A 20,831-nucleotide genomic window follows, 5' to 3' on the forward strand; every position below is an offset into this window, starting at 1 on the left:
TGTTTCATTTTTAAACAAAACTGACTATAACAAATTATTTTTAAAATTAGTCATTTATTTTGTATTCATATAGAGGTCTTATACTGTGTTGCATAATCTATAGTAGTAGACAAAATCATTTAAAAAATAATGTGCCATTGAATACACACAATGAAGAACTACAAAGACACATGTATAAATATTGTGGGTATAGATCATATTCTTAGTCTACATAAGAATCCCAGAATCAGAGAGGACTTGAACAGCTCAGTTAAAGTCACCATCTTTGTATTCAATAATTCTTTTGCCTCAGAGTTTATTGGAAATGGTAACAATGCCATCCTTCTCAGATACTTTCTGTTCCCGGGAAGATAATCTTACCCTAACAAGCATCATTTACGGATTTCTTAGAGCTTCATCCCTCATCATCAGCTAGCTTCTTCAACTAGCATCTTTCTCCCCTGTCATCATCTCTGCATGTTTACTTTACAACCTTATACAGGAAAACCACATATCAATACTGCATTTTGTCCCTAAACATGTATATGCTTCAGGTCTTTGAACTGCTGGAATTTCTTGTGTATTCATATGGCCCAGCATGTAAAACATTTAAATAAACAATGAAATTGTTTGCTTTTCCACATGGTGGAAAATAATTAATGTGCCATAGAGAAGTTCAGATAATGGAGATGGCATGTCATGCAGAAGCATGAAAGACCATATGCAGGAAATTAGCATATAAGTTTAGGATTAAAATCTTATGTACAACCTCATGTACAATCTCAGGTTCAAAATGTATTTGTTTTAGTTATTAGCTCACAGTTTATTTAAAATATTTTAAAAAGCCATGTGCTGGTTTAGTGTGTTTGTATGTACCAAAAATGTATTACTGGGAACACATTATTGCCATTGCTTTCTATAGTACTTTATTGGAACAGAAAGTGAAGTAGTTAGATTCTGTGAGATGCACTTTTTTTCTCTGTTGGCTGAGCAGTTAGGGTAAGCTAAGGTTAGGACAGAATAGCTGTCCACAGTCAGCAATTTATAAATTGTGGAATCATACTTTTATCCCCCACAGAGTAATGCTATCTTAACAACTCAACTATCATCTCCCAGTTCATTCTTGAAAATCCTCTGAAATTAGCAAATTTCCCTTTCATGTATATTTCCCATCCTTTTACTGACCAGGCACAATCACCCTGTTGTGTTTATTATACTCTTTTAAGAGACTGTTTTGAAGTTTCTGGAATAAACAGAAATAAAAAGTCATGAGTATTTGGGTAAAGATATTATTAGACTTTAATAAACAAAGAAGAAGGGAGAAGTATTTTCTACCCTCTTAAATCTTTGCTCTTTCTATGCATCTACCAAGAATTTCCTGGCTTGAAAACAAACGCAATTGATAAAAATTTTTAACTTTTTGTTAGGTCTTTGAGTATTTCTTAAAGTATATTTTATCATATTCATCTCCCTCCAAAATTACTCGATCTGTGTTCTCTTTGTAATTTATATACATCAAGTTCAGTTTGTTATACTAATACACTCTAATGTGTGTAGACATCTACTGGAACATGGCAAACCCGATATGGCCTCACCCTTATAGAAAACTGACACCTCCTTGCCCAACAGTTATCAGCTACCAATAACTACTCAGATGGGGGTAGGACTTTATACAAACTGTATGCTTTCTATACTGAGGTTTTGACTGCCTTGAGCCTTCACTGCACTTATGCATGATGCCATGACCTCTGTGAGTTCATATGTGTAGCTTCCCTTTTGTTTCCAAAAAAAATGTTTCCTTCCATTTTCTAGTACTTCTTTTTCTTTCTATCCCCTGTCTCTGGTTCTTACACTTTCCACTTCCTCTTCCTCAAGAATTCCTGAAGTTTGAAAGAAGGGGATGTCCAAGTTATAGTTAAACATTCCATAGTCTCTCATTCTCTCTACTTTGATTGGTCGCTGTGTTAATTGCCATCTACTGCAAAAAGAAGCTCTTCTGGTAGTAGATGTGACTTTAAAAACCTTAAAAGTTTGTCTTTAGTTTTAAAAAAAGTCAAGAAGATGATAGAATCCTGACAAGCCCTGAACCTAAATGATCCTTAGTTCCATTTATCCAAACTGATTCTTTTAGGATTGCCAGAGTGTGACAGGTGGCTACTTTTAAGTACAGATGCTAAATGTCATACCTGCAGATGGTTCATCAGTAGAACATGTAAAAAACATCTTAATTATATATTATGAAGACTTTTCATAAAAAATTAAAAGATAGCATTCATTATGCTTGTTTGAGTTAGATTGCTGAGTGCAGATGCTCATATGAGTTAGCTGGTACTCTAATCAAAACAAGTATCAGTGGTTCAATTTAATGATATGAGAAGTTCTGACTGCAGGTTGGAATGTTTCTGGTGATGTAAATTTCTTGCAGTTTCCTGATTTATACATCAAATGCAGTGGGCTCTCCTCTACTTGTGTCTCACAGGTGCCTGAGTACAGAAAGAAACTCTCAGCTGGCTATCCTCAGGAGCAACCCAGTTTGCAGTGTTTCTACAGGGATATTACAGCATAACATCAGAAAACTAAAGCTCGGATGTTTAATTTCACACACGGACTTTATAATCATGAAACACAACAGGAAAGAACACAGGTTGTTCATGCATACATATATATTATGGTTAAATTTCTTTTTGTTTTACCATGATTGGCTGGTTTCTTTCCTTCTTTCTTTCTTTACTTTGGCTTTGTAGGTATTGTTTATTCTTTTTTTTTTTTTTGGGTTTTTACGAGACAGGGTTTCTCTGTTTTGGAGGCTGTCAGTCCAGCCTGGCCTTGAACTCACAGAGATCCACCTGCCTCTGCCTCCCAAGTGCTGGGATTAAAGGCGTGCGCCACCAACGCCCAGCTAGGTATTGTTTATTCTTTTTCCCCATAATTTTTATTTAACATTTTATGCATGCCACTTTCAGTTCCCTCTCCCTCTCCTCCTCCCCCAACCTCCAATCCTCCCAACCCCTCATCCCCACTCTATTTCCCCTCTGCTCCCCAGGGAGGACAAGGCCTTCTATGAGGGATATTCAGAGTCTGTCATATCATCACGGGAAGGGCCTAGGTTCTTCCCCATGTGTCCAGACTGAGAGAGCATCCCTCCACGTGATATGGGTTCCCAGAGTCCCTTGATAAGCAAGGAATAAATACTGCTCTGCTCTCTAAGGTCCCACAGATAGCCAAGGAATCCTCTCTGTCACCCAGGTTCGGTGGGAGGAATGTATGGATCAGTCCCATGCTGGCCCCTCAGTCATCATTCTGGGGTCCATGTGTTCCCCCTTGTTTAGGCCAGCTGCCTCTGTGGGTTTTTCCAGCCCGATCTTGATTCCTTTGGTCATCACTCCTCTTTGCAACTGGGTTCCAGGAGTTCAATTCAGTTTACAGCTGTGGCTGTCTGCCTCTGCCTCCATCAGCCACTGGATGAGAGTTCTAGGATGGGATATAAGGTAGTCATCATTCTCATTATCATGGGAGGGCATCTAAGGTAGACTTAATGCCAATTGGTGTCATTCTTATAGATCTGTGAAGATCGCACTAGTGTCAGATCTCTCCTCCAACTTATATTGACTGCCTCTTTTATGGTATCTCCCTCCTTTTCTCCTCTATTCCTACCCTGGCTCAACCTTCCTGCTCTCCCATGTCCTCCTCTCCCCTCTTTGTTTCTCCCTTTCTTCCATCTCCTTTTGCCTTCTCCTTACCCCCACCAATCCAATTAGGAGATCGATCACATCCCCTAACACTTCTCCGGGTTACCATGCATATCTCTCTTAGGGTCCTCCTTGCACGCTGGACTTTCTGGAGGTGGGAATGTGGGCTGGCAATGCACTACTCCATGTCTAAAATTCATATATGAGTGAGTACATACCATGCTTGTCTTTCTATGACTGGGTTACCTCACTCAGGATGGTTTCTTCTAATGCCATCTATTTGCCTGCAAATTTCAATATTCCATTTTTTTCTGCTGAGTAGTACTCTATTGTGTAAATGTACCACATTTTCTCTATCCACTCTTAAGTTGAGGGGCATCTAGGTTCTTTCCAGTTTCTGGCTATTACAAATAATGCTGTTATGAACATAATTGAGCAGATGTCCTTATTGTATGAGGGTACATCCTTTGGCTATATGCCTAAGAGTGGAATTTCTGTGTCTTGTGGTAGACAGATTCCCATTTTCCTGAGGAATCTACATACTGATTTCCATAGTGGCTGTGCTAGTTGTCACTCCCTCCATTTGTGGAGGAGTATTCCCCTTTCTCCACAACCTCTCAAGCATAAACTGTCATTAGTGTTTTTGATTTTAGAGATTCTGATGGGAATGAGATGGTATCTCAGTGTTGTTTTGATTTGAATTTCCCTAATGGCTAAAGATTTTGAATACTTTCTCAAGTGTCTCTTGCCCATTTTGGACTCCTCTATTGAGAATTCTCTTTTTAGTTCTCTACCCCATTTTTTAATTGGATCCTTTGGTGTTTGGAGACTTATTTCTTGAGTTCTTTTTAAATTTTGGAGATCAACCCTCTGTCAAATGTGGGGTTTGTGAATATCCTTTCCTGTTCTGTTGGCTGTAGTTTTGTCTTGTTGACTGTGTCCTTTGCCCTGCAGAAGCTCCTCAATTTCATGAGGGCCCATTTATTAATTGTTGATCTCAGTGTCTGTGCTACTGATGTCATGTTCAGGAAATAGTCTCCTGTACCAATTCATTCAAGGGTTCTCCCACTTTCTCCTCTAAGTGATTCAGTGTGTCTGGATTGATGTTTAGGTCTTTGATCCATTTGGACTTATGTTTTGTGCATGGTGATAGATATGGATTTATCTGTTGTCTTTTACATGCCAGCATCCAGTTACTCCAGCACCATTTGTTGAAGATGCTTTCTTTTTTCCATTGTATAGTTTTAGGTTCTTTTTCAAAGATCACATGTTCAAAGGTGTGTGGGTTTATATCAGGGTCATCGATTTGATTTCATTGGTCTACCCATCTGCTTTTGTGCCAATACCAAGCTTTTTTCAGGACTATAGCTCTACAATAGAGTTTGAAGTGAGGGATGGTGACGCCTCCAGAAGTTCCTTTATTGTACAGGGTTGCCTTGGCTATCCTGGGTCTTTTGTTTTCCCATATAAAGTTAACGATTGTTCTGTCAAGGTCAGTGAAAAATTGTGGTGGTATTTTTATACGGATTGCATTGAATCAGTAAACTGCTTTTCGTAAGATTGCCATTTTTACTACGTTGATCTTACCTATCCAAGAACAAGGAAGATCTTTCCATTTTCTGATACCTTCTTTAATTTCTTTCTGTAAAGACTCATAGTTCTTGTTATACAGGTCTTTCACCTGTTTGGTTAGAGTTACCCAAGATATTTTATGGTGTTTATGTCTATTGTAAAGGGTGATGTTTTGTTGATTTCTTTCTCATCCCCTTTATTGTCTATATATAGTAGAGCTACTGATTTTTTTTACTTAATTTTGTATCCTGCCACTTTGTTGAAGGTGTTTATCAGCTGTAGGAGTTTCCTGGTAGAATTCTTTGGGTCACTTACATAGACTATCTTATCGTCTGCAAGTAGTGAAAGTCTGAATTCTTCCTTTCCAATTTGTAGCCCCTTTATCTCTTTTTGTTGTCTTATTGCTCTAGCTAGAACTTCAAGTACAATATTGACGATATATGGAGAGAGTGGACATCCTTGTCTTGTTCCTAATTTTAGAGGAATTGCCTTTACTCTCTCTCCATTTAGTTTGATGCTGACTGTTGGTTTGCTGTATATAGCTTTTATTATGTTTAGGTATGTTCCTGTTATCCATGATCTCTCCAAGACCGTTATCATGAAGGTGTTCTAGATTTTGTCAAAGGCTTTTTCAGCATCTAGTGAGATGATCATGTGGTTTTTCTTTTACAGATTGTTTATATGGTAGAATACAATGATGGATTTTCATATGTTGAAACATCTTTGCATCCCTGGGATGAAGCCTACTTGATCATGGTGTATGAGTTTTCTGATGTGTTCTTGGATTCGATTTGATTGGCTGGTTTCTACACACAGGCTTGCATTCAGTGAGGAATCTATTACCGACATTAATTCCAAAAAATAGGACTAACTCAATTTAGGTTTTTTCCAAAGTGTCTGTGATTTATTTAATATTTTAAATCCCAATATTTTAAGTCCCAGAAAATCCTGGTGGATTATGTTTGGCTTCAGGCAATATCAGTGTTGTGTTTATTAAATGAATGTTCTCATTGTCTAATGGTGTGATATCTCACTTAATTTTCATGACAAATAGATGTCTAATGATTACCCAGTGTACAAAACTACATTCCCTAGATCTGCTGCCATATCTAAAAAAGAATGAGGCAATAATGAACAACATGCTATTGTCTGCTTTGTCTTTGAGTGTATTTTTAGGAAACTAAACATTCCTTACAGTATTCAAAGCATAGTGTGATTGGCTCTGGCACAAACGTAATTTATTTTATGGCCTGGTAATTCTAAGCAAGCTGATTTGCCAGCCATTTATCTAGGAATTTCTACAAGGAACATTCTCTCTTTTTCATTTTGTCCTTTTATTTTCAATTTAATAAAAACACTGTATTCAATTATTATAATTAAATTATATAACATAATGGTATTTAAAATGAAAACAGAGAAGTAACTAAGAATTGAAAGGAGCCATGCTCCAAACTGTATTCCCACCTTGCAAGCCCATTGTACACCTCTTCTTTTCATCTATATTGTAACTGTCTAAGCAAAAAACACACATGCATATATTAACATTTGTACATGTGTACATATGTTAGATGTAAAAGATAAAATTATATATATATATGTACATACATATATATAATTTATATTTCTCTCCTTTACATATATAGCACTCTTTTTTACCAAGAGAAATGACTGCAAAAATGTAAATTTGTTTTTTTTTAATTTGGCAAGAAGAGTATCAAAATGTCACATTAGAGGCATGAATAGATAATCACCTTGAAATCACATGGAATATGTGGATTTTGTAAGGAAATGGAACAAAATGAGACATCTAGACTTCAGAGCTGTCCCACCACATTAGTAATCGAAGAAGAACACTGTCTGTGAAGCTGAGCACGTTGGAACCTGAATTAGCACATTTGTATAATGTCTAGTTTATAACAAAGGACTTATAAACCTAAAACAAAGAAATGAGACAACTTGAAGAAGGACTGCTTCTCAATGTTAAGGGAGAATGATTGGTGTCCATGGACATCTCTTAGGTCTTGCCAAACACATGTTCTTGTTTTCTATGGACAAGCTTTTCCTGTCACTCCCTGGTTGTCGAGTCATACACTAGAATAGTAGTGAAGAAATCAACTCCTGCTGTCATTCCCCCTGAAAAACAGCAGTTCAAGTTAGTTTTTGGACCCAGTTGTCCCTAGCAGTACTAGGACTTTAAGTTTGTGGTGAATGCAAAGGCAGAAAAGCACCACAAAAGAAAATACTGTGCTTCAGGATCACAGGTTATGTCCAAGATTGTACAGTTAGTTGGTAAAAGTGAAATTCCATTTATATTTTTCTGTTTGGGTTACTCACAATGGAAACTTAATGAATTTTCATCAAAATGGGAAAGTGTGTTCCAGATAACTCATACTTACCAAGAGATGGGTGGAAATTCCAACAGAGACTTATGCCATTGAAAGTAGTGTGGTACGTAGAAGGTACATGACAGCAATATAAATATGAGCCTACAAAAATCTGCCAAGTGTGACTTCTCTGTAGAAAGATAGCACTTTCTTCCAGGGGCAACTCTGTTTTGCTCTACTGTTAGAAAATTGTTTATTCTTTTTGACCTGCTCTTAATTACCTTTGGTGACTTTATACACTGTAGTTGATTTCAAAATTAAAAGTTCTGTCCATGTCTGAGTAACATATTTATTGTTCTCTGCTTAGAGAATTGCAGAATACATTTCTCACATCAAATACCTCTAATATTTTCTCCTATAAACACATATATATTTGTATGTGCCTAAGCCCAATGGCTGCATACAAATTATGAAGATTTTGTTGGAGTTTTGGGGACAAGGTTTCACTATGTAACGTTGATTTGCCTAGAACAAACTATGTAAATCAGGCTTGCCTCAAACACATAGAGATCTACCTGCCTTTACCTCAGAGTTCTGAGATTAAAGGTGTTCACCACCAGACCTGGCCAATACCTTTTTTTCTTTTATTGAAGATAGATTTTTCCTCCCACATATTATACCCTGATTATTGTTTCTATCTCTCTCTGCCCCTCCCAATTCCTCTCCACTTCCCCCCATCTAAGTCCACCCCATTTCTGTCACTTCTTATTAGAAAACATCCTGATTTCTAAAGAATAATAATGAAATAATATATAACATAAAACCGTATGTAATATGCAGATCCCCTCATTCACACACCCAGGAATGCTATAAAACACTAAATTAGAACACCACGCTATGTGTGTGTGTGTGTGTGTGTGTGTGTGTGTGTGTGTGTGTACGCAAAATAAAATTAAAAGTTAGATGAAATTAAAAAGCAGTGACACAACCTTATGGGACAAGGAACCTCCTATGATGCCAATAAGGTCATTTTCTGTTGACCATCTACTAATGGGCCTTCATCCCACCACTAATAGTGAATTATTTCCTATGTGAAGCTCCCTTACTTAGATAAAACTAGATTTTCATTTGCAAGCGGGTTATCAATTGTACAAAGCTTCTGGGTTAGGAATGAGGGCATGTACACACTTCTTCTCTCAGCTCTAGGATTCTGTCTGGAGCAAAGACATACAGACAGGCCCTGTGTATGCTGCCTCCATCTCTGTGAGTTCAGAGTGTGCCAATCCTGTTGATTTGGAGGTTCTCATTTCTTGGCTTCTTCTGTACCCTCTGTCTCTTACACTTTTTCTGCCTCCTATTCCACAGGGTTCCTTCAGTTCTGAGGAGATTGACTTGATGGAGACATCCCATTTCGGGATGAATGTTTCAAGATCTCTCATTCTCTACCTCATATCTGGTTGTGGGTCTCTGTATTTGTTCCCATCTGCTGCAGCAGGGAGCTTCTCTTATGATGGTTGAGAAAGCTGGACAAGATTCTTAATAACTGACATTTAGGTTGTTTTTCAGTTCTTTGTGAATACAAATAATACTGCACTGGCCATTTTGTGTTATAATCCACAGATCAAATTTCTAACAGGCATACCCTTTCTCAAAGTGGTAATACAATTTCTATGTGATAATCATGCCAAAAAACATTGTAAATGTTTGCATACATCTATGCTCCAATGATTGATGTATTAGAGTTCATACATTGCAGATATGGTTTCTATGCTCTTGCTACTTAAAGTTGAAGCCACTTACCTCCAAACACATCATGGGCACTGCAGAGCTATCTCAGTAGTTAGGAGCACTTCACTGTTGTTGCATAAGACCCAGGTACAGTTCCAAGAACCTTCATCAGGTGAACAGAACATTCTGAAACTCTAATTTCCAGGGTTCTGACACCTTCTTCTTGCTTACATAGATACCTGCATGCATGTACACATAATCACACATATGCAATGATAAAAATAAATAGTTAAAAATACACTACATTCTTACCCCTCCAAAGCATTAATGCAAGTAACTCTTTCCTGATTCAGAAGAAATTAAAGGGAAATTTTTATCATTAGGCCCTTACTTCTGAGAGATAAAATTGGCCAGCAGCATTTTTTTCTTTATAAACACTAAGTGCTATTTTCTTCTTTATAAAAGCAGCTGCCAATTTTCTTTTGAATGCCTCACATTCATGATGTTGCAGGCACAAATGTCAAGGAGGTGTGGAGGAACCCTGCTGACTCATAATCTTCTTTGAGAGATTCACCTCCAGTTCCCAGACTCCCCACTTCGCTTAACACATCCACACGCAGATGTTACCCACACCTTCTCATTTATTGCACCTCCTGTTAATTCATTTGCTTATCACACAACCCTGAGATATTGAAATCATCAGAAACGATGTTTCCTGGAGTTCCATAATCACACAGAGAGGAGAATTTCTGGACACTTCCACAGACAAAAAATTTATTCTTCATATCCTTTGGCCCAAGTAGCTACTTTTATTTCAAAGCTCATTGTGACTCAAGCACAATCCATGTTCTGGCCACTTGTTTTCTTCTCTGCCTGGAATCCTTCTCTAGAAAATGATGATAAAAGAACATCTTGCATTTCTGTCAAAGAATAGGAACAGAGGTTTGAGAAAGGCCAGCTGTGCTTGCTGATTAAAGTCAAATCTGTTAAAAAAGAACTTTCCATAACCCATCATTGACTCAGTTTTTCTCATCCTTGTAGTTATGTTTAACTTCTACCATATTAAAAAATTCCGTAGAATGTGATCATAAGTGTTCAAGTTCCTTATTCATGTAGGAGCCTGGATAGTTATTTTTAGAAAGACTGTGTGTGTATGTGTGTGTGTGTATATGTATGTATACATATACACATATACGACAGTAAACATGTGAGGGTCAAAGCTTGTGGGAGTTGCTACTCTGTACACTGTGTGGGTTCTGGGCTTAAACTCAGGTCCCTGATTTAGGCAGCAAGTGTCTTTAGCCTCTGAACCATCTTGCCAACTACAGTTGCTTATTTTAGGTCTGAGACTGTTGACTGAAAAGACATACTTCCTGTTCATGTGAAAACTATGCTATGTGAATGAAAACATGAAATTAATGAACAATAAGTGCCATAAAAATACAAAGAAAATAAAACTGGATAATGTGACAAGGCAGAGACAACTGCAATTCCAGGTGAGCACCTTTGAAAAGTGATACCAAAGTGACGAAGTATGTGCATATCTTCCATCATGAAGATGCAGCAACTCTACAAAAGGGGGAATAGGATAGGATTTGTATATTGAAATTTCAACCACCACAACAATAACAAAAACTCACCCTTTGGCCAGTACAACTATAGCATAGTGAAGAAAAAAAAAGAAGAAAGGATATGACAAATAGAAGGTCAAAGAGATGAAACAGTGCAAAAACAATCATGGTAAAGTGGATGGATATTTATACTAATTATCTAGAGTATAGATTTATCGAGATAGTATTATCTTTAACTGGAATACTAGGTCGAAACCTGCTTTGTCTCTTGCCCTAGAATATTTTTTAATTCAACATTCCCTGTGATTGCCATGCAAAGGGATCTGTTTTTACAGTTGATCTGAAGTATCTATGCTGATCATACTGTCTTACCTAAGTGATATTTTAGGTCCAATATGGACACAGGAATTTTATCTATCAAATATATATGTTCTCAGCATGATACTATGGAATACAATATCACATGAATATATAAAACATTGAAAATTGAGGAGATATCTCCCAGTTTTTTTTCTTTGACATCTGAGCAGAAGAGTAAAATGGGGAATGTTCTCAGAGGAGAAGTTGTTCCAGGAAGTCATTGTGGAAATAATTGAGAATAATAATAATTAATTAGTAAGGTCATTAAATACTGTATGATCTTTGAAATTGATCCACTTTAGTCTTCTATTGTTTTGAACCCTAGGACAACAGACTAATACATCTGAGGTGCTATGTGAACACTTAATTAATTCCATCCACTGTACATATGTCAAATCGACTTGCTTACTGCATGTGTTGTGGCCACTTGTATAGGAAATAATTGCACTAATTTAAAGAAAATTGATAATTTTAATATGCAAGGAAATATAATGGTTCCTAGATGATATTAAAAAACAGAGTATCAACAAAACTACTTTTAAACTCAAAATCTTGGCCTCAAGCTAGGAACCAAGATTTTGAAACTTCTATGACATTGCTGGAATAATTTCATGTTCCTCTCATAACTGCAGGGCCAATTCTCCTGAAAGCCAAGGTCACTGTGTCATTCCAAGGGTTAATGAGTTACAACTCCAGCTGAATGTAGAACATTGTCAGACCTTTTTGGTGAAAGATGAGATCCCGACTTTGTTTTGAAAGTTATAACCTCTTAATTGTAATCAGAGATCCTGAGAAGACCCAGAGGACCTCTGAATGCTTTCTTCACAGGGCTGCCTTGCTTGAGAAAGTCACGACCCTCCTTTCCTTACAGTTCACTCAGCAACAAAGAATTTCATTCAAAATTGGCTACAGAGCAAAACACAGAGTCAAAGAGGTGTCCAGAATAAAATGAAGCATTTCACTAACTTTATTGTTAAATATAATGGAAGATGGATGCAATGGTTGTTTAATGAGGTAAGAATGTGATTTGAATTAGATTCAATTAACTATAGTATTTAAATTTATAAGATATTCTCCATTAAATAAGGTCATGAACATATTTGACTTCCTTTAACAAATAACTGTAAAATGAATGCTTAACTTATGATTGACCTAAATAAATAATCTTTGAGCCCAAAAAATTTTTGGAGGGATAATACAGGGAAAATACATAACTGCTTGGAAAACAAGAGTATTATGCTTGTGGTTTACCTTGATTCCTTTACTATGCTGTAAGGCAGTTTCTAAAGGGTCCATCTTTACTTTGCCATGAGAAAAATGGACATGAGGAAAGTAACATATAAATAATTTACAGTATCAGGCCTCCTGCCTTTAATACCCAAATTCAGCAGACAAAGGCTGGCAGATCTCTGTGATCTATATACAGAGCTGGTCTATATAAAAGCTGGTCTATATAAAAAAGTTTCAGGTCAGGCAAGGGCTACACAATGAGAACGTATTTAAAAGAATGTCATTGACCAGAATTATTGGTGAGAATGTGTATAAATAAAGTAGAGCAAATTTTCTCTGTGGAGGTGACAGCAGTAAGGTTATAAAGTAGAGGTGACAGCAATCAAGTATTGAAAGGAGAGTGATCCCTAATGGGTAGTATAGGGACATTTTAAAGAGTGATTATCCTGCTTGACTACTGATATAATCACATTGTGATAGCTATTCTTAGTTTTCAACTGACTACATCTGGAATGAACTATAATCCAGAAGTGGAGGCACACTTGTGATCTTGGTCTGGATGCAAGAAGACATCATGCCTTTAATTCAGACCTTGAGGCAGGAAGGCATACCATTAATCTGAGCCAAACCATCTGCTCTAGCGGTATATAAGGACAAGGGAAGAAGGAAGCCCTAGGTTTTCCCCTGCTTGCTCTCAACTTGTCAGCACATCCATTCCTTCCCCGGCATTGGAGTCTACTTCTTCAGGACTCCAGCATATACAGAAGACCAGCTAAGACACCCAGACACATGAGACTGAACAGCTACTACATTCTTGGACTTTCTAGTCACAACTAGCCATTGTTGGATTGCAGCCTTCAAGTCATTCATTCTCAGAGACTATGGTAGACTAAACTCCAGAAGTTCAACTCTTTCTCTTGTTCTCCAAATTCAACACCCATGTTTTGCCCCAGCTCTGTAAGAAACAACCTGCCCACTCCTCCCTCTCTGCCCCTATGGATCAGCAGACCTTCTCTATACTTCTTACAGACTTATCTCATTAACCCATTCCCCAATTGCAGAAGAAACTGCTCCCACGCACACCCAGTTTTGTCCCAGCCAGTGACAGTTGACCAGTGACACTGTTAAATGAACTTCAGATTTTAATGTTCCCTCCTCTCTAAATACAATACCCTACTCTCATGCCCAGATTTGTAGCAGGATATCTGCTGTGGCCTTTCACTGTCTATTATTATTCCCAGGTGACTGAGCAACTCCTGGTGGAATATTTTATACCTCCTGTGGACTCCTCCTTGTAGCCCATACCCATCCCTAAGTGTTAGTTCCCAATACCTCCAAATACATTTTACCTGGAACCTGCAGTGGCCAATAGTAGCAGAATCTCAGAGCATTTCCTACCTGGCAACACACAGTCACCATAAAACATGTAATGGAACACCCACCCAATAGAGAAAACAAGATATCAACACTTTAATTACAATCATCCCAAACTCAGATGCCTAGACACTATATAAAAACACAATCAGGATGAAATTCCTTCTTCAGCCATCATCAGAGAAACTTCTTTCTGTAGCTGATAGAAAAAAAATAGAGGCCAACAGCCAGACAATGTGCAGAGGATTAGAAACCTGGAACACTCATCCCTAAATGGGATGTCTCTATCAACTCCCTCCCCATTGGGCTCAGGGAACCACACTGAAGTGAAGATGAAAAGAATGTACGAGACAGCCAGGCAAACCAGGGCCTGTTTCTGGGCCTCACTCCTGAGCCTGGGAGGCACCACTAAAGTTCCCATCCCAGAGGGAACCAATGAACCCCAGCATCCTAGGCTCCTTCTCAACCCACACGACCAGGAGTAGAACCAAGAAGAGGAAAACTACCAAAGTATTGGACTTGCTTGCACACCCTGAGAGGGAACCCTGATACCATACCCACTAGGAAAGGAAGAGACTCTTTCTGCACCCACTGAAAGAAGGGATGGAAAGGAGGCAATACAAAAACACACTCAGCAACCATAAAACACATATGGCACTACCAGACTCTAGAGAATCTACACCAGCAAGTCTCAAACATTCCAATGCAAATGAAGCAGAAGAGAATGACCTTAAAAACAACTTCATGAAAATGATAGAGGCCCTCTAAGAGGATAAGACAAAAGCCCTTAAAGAGATAGAAGAAAAAAACAAACCAAAAATGCAAGAAATGGAGGAAAAGACAAAGCAATATTTGCAAGAAGCAATTCAAACAGTGTAAGGGTTGAAAGATGAAATAGAGACAAAAAAACCACAGTCTAAAGGGATGCTGGATAAAGAAAAGCTAGGCAAAATTTCAGGTACTACAGATGCAAGCATAACCACCAGAATACAAGAGCTGTAAGACAGAATCTCAGGTGTTGAAGATACACTAGGAAAAATAGATTCATCGACCAAAGAAAATCTGAAGTTCAACAAATCCCTAACACAAAATATGGAGGAAATATGGGACACCTTGAAAGACCAAACTCAGAAAAACAGATGCAAAAGAAGGTGAAGAAACACACTTCAAAGGGGCAGAAAACATATTTTACCAAAGCATAGAAGAAAAATTTCCCAACCTAAAGAAACAGAAGCTGATGAAGGTACAAGAAGCTTACAGAACACCAAATAGAGTAGACCACAAAAAAAGATTCCCTCACCACATAATAATCAAGACCCCAAACATACAGAAACAAATAAAGAAGGAATGTTAAGAGAAGTTAAGGAAAAATGCCAAGTAACATATAAAGGCAAACTTATCAGAATTACACCTGACTTCTCCAAGGAAGCTCTGAAAGACAGAAAGTCCTGGATATATATTCTATCAACACTAAGAGACCACGGATGCCAGTCCAGACTACTATACCCAGCAAAGCTTTCAGTCACTACAAATGGAAAAAGCAAGATAATGAGTTTGAAGACTACCTTATATGTCATCCTAGAACATTCATCCAGCGACTGATGAAAGCAGAGGCAGACAGTCATAGCTAAACACTGAACTGAACTCCTGGAGCGCAGTGACAGAGAGGGAGGATTGCTGAGCAAAGGGGTCAAGACTGGGCTGGTGAAACCACAGAAACAGTTGACCTGAACAAGGGGGAGCTCTTAAACCCCAGACTGATGGCTGGGAGGGCAGCATGAGACTAATCCAGACCCCCTGAATATGGGTGTCAATGAGGAGGTCTAGGCAATCTATGGGGCCTTGGGTAGTAGATCAGTATTTATCCCTTGCATACAAATACATAATGAGGAATGGTCTCTCAGCCTGGACTCTTCTTGGAGGTCCTAGGCCCTACTCTGAATGAAGTGACAGACCCTGGAGATGCCCTTAGGAGGGCCTCGCCCTCCCTGGGGAATGGAGTGGGTGTTGGGTAGGTGGTGGGGTGGTTGGGGAGGCAGGGGAGAGGGGAGAGAGAGGGAGCTGAGATTGACATGTGATTCAAGCTTGTTTCTAATTGAAATTTTAAAAAATTTAAGAGCCAGAAGTGATGGAGAGCACTAAGGCATCAGTGGCTTCTAAATATAGAATAACCAATGAACGTATATATGAACTTACAGATACTGAAGCAGCATGCACAGGGCCTGCATGGATCTGCATCAGATGGAATCCTAGAGCTCAGAGAATTGGACACACACACACACACACACACACACACACACACACACACACACACACACACACACCCTAACCCAGAAACACTTGCTAATGAAAATTTGCTTTTCTCCAAGGTAGTCTCCTAAACAAACTACTCTTAAGGGTTGGCGGCATGCCCAACTCTATATGTCTAACAGAAAGTGAAATCATGGCATCATGATGTTCTTTGAAATTACTTTATCTCTTAATGTTATGCTGTGTCTTTTCTTTTCTTTCTATTTACCCTTATGACTCTATTGGATTTCTGTTTGAGAGGTGCTTATTTTGAAGGTTTTTTTTTAAAGACAATGTTTCATTGTGTAGCCTTGGATGTCCTGGCACTCTCTATACACCAGGCTGGCCTAGAACTCAAAGGTCTAACTTCTCCTAAGTTCTGGGAATAAAATTATGAGCCACCATACCCAACCCTGAGCTCTGCATTTTTGTTTAAATGGGATTTTTGGGAGAGTCAAGGAGTGGGTCACTGCATCAATATCTGTTTCATTATTCTGCTGTGTTTGTTTTAGCATATTATATGTTAATTTATTTTTATCTTTCAGATGCCTGTATTTTTTCTTTTTTTTTGAACTTCCAATTTTTTATTTTTTAAAATTATTTAACAAGGAAAACAGTCAATCAAGATTTTAAAAATTAGAATGGATTAATTTACAACGTAACAGTCAACTTAAAATATGAGCCAGCCTGGTCTACAAAGTGAGTTCCAGGACAGCCTCCAAAGCCACAGAGAAACCCTGTCTCGAAAAACCAGAAAAAAAACAAAAAAATTATTAAAATATGAGCCACTTTACTTAGAGCCATGGAGGCCAACAGTCCGCATTGGAACAGCAGGTGTGCACAGTTGATGTTCTAACCTTTATTTGACAACACGGAAATACAGAAGTCACACAGCTCCCACTACCCCCCTTCTCTCCAAAGTTCAATACTTGTCTAGAGCAGTACTCAGACTTTTAAAAACATCTACAACTAATCTCATGAGAATACTCTTAAAACAATTCTTACAAAAAACAAACACCTTAAAATGAATTTGTCTCAGACAGCTTAAAGAAATAGCAAAAATAAAAACTAATGTTTAAGAATTATCTTTTTTTTTAAGAAATCACCCAGGCAAAATGTTATTAACTCTGCTTGTCATAATTAGCAGAGATAATTACATGAAGCAGAACGCACCATTTTCTGATCCTTGGTTGTAGCTGCCAGCTTGAGTTTATGACTAAATACAAAGGAAGATTAGACTAAGCTCACACATTCTGGAATGAGGAAAACAAACATTTCTCCTTATAACATTTTATCTATCTCCATATTCAAGTCATGAGAAAGTTCACAGCAGTTAAAAGGCTGATTCTTTGGTGGCTGGCTAAAACCAACCACACCCACATCCCACATCCCACACAGCACTCCTACAGGAGCACTAGTAAACACAGTACTGTGTTACCAACTCACACACTGTAAGTGCTGGAGCAAACAGCATTGAACAGGCTTACACAGGTTAGGTATCATAGCTCTTAGAACACTTCATTTTCATACTTTCCAATGTGTGAACAAAGTTTAAAATAACTAACTGCCTTAAAGGAATATGTTCATTTGCGACAGCTGGCCAGGCACTTAAGTTCAGGAAGAGAGGCTTTGCGATTCTGAGGTAAACCAGAACTCTCTTTAGTAACCACACATTCTAAATCCACTTTTTGATACCACCCCAACTACTCAGCTTTTAAGTTTGTCACTGTTAGGCCAAACAAAATCCATACCCTGTGGGACATAAGCTACCAAGAGCATATGAAGCCAATTGGCTTCTTTTGTATATATATTACTGTGCTCAGAACATACTGGAGACCAACTACAGACATATACATAAAAGGGATATGGTCAAAAGAAGCCAGGAGTAGTAACTTTCTCCCTAAAGGGACACTAAGTTTAATAGACTTTTTAGGTATACATCACCAGTCACACAGACATATTAAAACAGAACAAGTCCAAGGTAAAGGCCTCAACAGCTTCAGGAAGATGACTGAGCAATGCTTAAAAGGCAGTGTTTAGGAATGCAAACCCCACAGGAAAGGTCCCAGCATTAGCACTGAGAAGCCTTCTTCCCTCTTCTGAATTAGTTCCACAGTGATAGGGAATTTGCTTAACAGTGAAAATTCATATGAGAAAGTAAAGGATCAGCCAGATGTGGTGGAACGTGCCTGTAATTCCAGCACTTGAGAAGTTGACACAAGAGGACTATTGTGAGTTTGAGGCCAGCCAGAATTACACAGCAAGGTCAGGAACCCCAGGATTTCAGGTTTTTAGGTATTACAAGAACAGAAGAGAAAGTGGCCATTTTTGAATTAGTTTCGGATTTTCAACCAAGGTATTCAATTTTACTTTTTCATTAGAATTATTGAGCTGAATTTAAGTATTATCACAAAAAACAAAACCCACTAATGAATTACTAGCAAATGGAAAGACCAAGCCTATATACCAAGTATTAATGACATTTTACATTCCTTTCTCAAACAGCAAAGGAACCCTCTTGATTCAAACGAATACATCAGCTTTTGTATTTGAGTTTGGAAGAATCAGTAATCATAGCTATAAAATAACATACCAATTTTTATAGTATTTGACTATCTATAGATGGAGTTTCCTAGTATGACCCAAATTTGGTTATAATGGAAGTTCATTGAATTCTAGAGTATCAGTAAACTAAAAAAAATTAGAAATATTCATAGGTAATATGCTATCAGAAAAAAAATTAGATGAAAATTAAGTGAAATTAATCATAATTGTTTTAGTATCATCTTTCTCTTGGGAGAACCCCAAACAGAGAAACTGTTTTCATGTACATAGACATGGCATCTGCCATTAGGTGGACACACCTTTCCCTCAAAGACAGATGGCTCATAGTTCCTTTCCTATATAATGGTTCTTAGAACATCTATCCCACTTACAAATTGTAAAGGAAGCCTACAGACCACTTGTAGGAAAAAGGCACTTTGCTGTGAAAGTTGGATTTAATTTCATGCAGCTGAGAAGACTAGGATGGACTCAAGTCAGTATTCGTGTTTGCATTTATGAACACAGAGCAGATGCCAGTTTATAGAATAGAGCTGATCACAGTACAAATCAACCAAACAATAACATTAGTTATATTCTTAGGAAAACAGTAATGTATGACATTCCCCCCCCCCAAAACTAACAAGGCCAAGTTCAACAGTTAGGAGAGGGGGAAAAAAAACAAAAAATCACCAGCAGTTGCTACCTTAGAGCTTAAGAAAATGTGTCAACAGAATTGAATGTCTATAGTTTGGTTCTCTGTATCAAGAGTGTAAATTGCTTTTCAGAGGACAAACCCGGCTGGCAGAGGTGTGTTTGTTTCTAAGGAAGAGAACCCAGCTCAGAAAACTACTGGGGAGTAACAGGCGTATTTCTCTGGTCGGACAGCCGAGTGAGGAGGTAGTTATTCTGAGGAGGTCTCAGGTTACATGACTATGCTCATCTACTGAGTCAGGGAAACAGGAAGCAGGAGCTTCGATGAGATGCAGAGAGCAGCAGGGACACATCTCCTCCAGGGATGTCAGAACCAGGGCATCAGTGCAGCTTGAAAGTGGCTCTTTTCTGATGGCAGAATTTTCAAACAGTCTTATTACATCACCACACAGGGAAACCCCATACAACCTTGAGTGCCATCATCATTACTGTTGAGCTTTTTCATTCGGTACTGGCGTATCTCCCTTACCAGTGTGTAAAAGGCATCTTCCACACCCTGTCGGGTCTTGGCTGAGGTTTCAATGAATGGAATTCCATAACTCTTGGCCAGTTCATGGGCTTGCTTTGTGTCAACTGTCCTTGTTGGCAAGTCACATTTGTTCCCTACCAGCACCATGGGTACATCATCAGAGTCTTTCACTCGTTTAATCTGCTCCCTGTAGAGGTTAATATCTGCAAATGATTTGCTATTGTTGATGGCAAATACGCAGAGGAATCCTTCTCCTGTCCTCATGTATTGGTCTCTCATGGCACTGTACTCCTCTTGTCCAGCTGTGTCCAGTATGTCCAACAGACAAGTCTCACCATCAATTACCACTTGTTTTCGGTAAGAATCCTCTATAGTGGGATCATATTCATCCACAAAGTGGTTCTGGATTAACTGGATTGTCAAAGCACTTTTCCCAACACCACCTGCTCCAACCACCACCAGTTTGTACTCAGTCATTTCACACCAGCAAGAACCTCAAGCTCCGCCGACCCCGCTTCGGGAGGTTCTCGGACCTCAACCTGCGGAACTGTTAGAGACCCCGAAACCCTGCCTGTATTTTTTCTAAGGAAGGAGAGAAAAGGTTGTGAATCCAGGTGAGAAATGGGGAAGAACTGGGCAGAGAAAAGGCTGGGGAACCCATAATCAGTACATATTGTATGGGAAAAAAAATCTACTTCCAATAAAAAAAGAAGAGGGTAGCAAATTGAATATCAGGTAGTGTATATACAGAAGTGCTTGGATTATTTGTTAGTACAAATTCACATTTTGAGAAAGTTGTTTTCAGTGGAAGATATTTTTGTGCAAGATGATAGATATAGGTCTAATTCTTATGTATGTGGACATCCAGTTTTTTCTGCACCATTTGATGAAGATAATACCTTGTTGCAGCATCTGTTTTTCAAATATTAAATTTATAAAGTTACTTGTAAAAACAAAAAATAAATAGGTGTATTGGCAAAAACTTGCCAAT

At 38.3% G+C, this 20,831-nt stretch overlaps 1 protein-coding gene across 1 annotated transcript; it reads right to left on the bottom strand.

The window, feature by feature from the left end:
* Window positions 1-19,101: 19,101 nt before the first annotated feature.
* On the bottom strand, window positions 19,102-20,402 carry LOC121137054 (GTPase NRas-like). The gene has a single exon (XM_040738886.1). It carries the CDS (start codon window positions 20,315-20,317, stop codon window positions 19,748-19,750), a length of 570 nt encoding a protein of 189 aa, XP_040594820.1. The 5' UTR covers window positions 20,318-20,402; the 3' UTR covers window positions 19,102-19,747.
* Between the last annotated feature and the right edge of the window lie 429 nt (window positions 20,403-20,831).

The sequence above is a fragment of the Mesocricetus auratus genome, unplaced genomic scaffold (genome assembly GCF_017639785.1).
Source record: "Mesocricetus auratus isolate SY011 unplaced genomic scaffold, BCM_Maur_2.0 Super-Scaffold_100676, whole genome shotgun sequence".
In the NCBI taxonomy this organism is placed as follows: domain Eukaryota; kingdom Metazoa; phylum Chordata; class Mammalia; order Rodentia; family Cricetidae; genus Mesocricetus; species Mesocricetus auratus.

What these genes read in the sequence shown, in the direction of transcription:
- LOC121137054 (XM_040738886.1), bottom strand. Translation starts at nt 20,317, where the DNA reads ATGACTGAGTACAAACTGGTGGTGGTTGGAGCAGGTGGTGTTGGGAAA.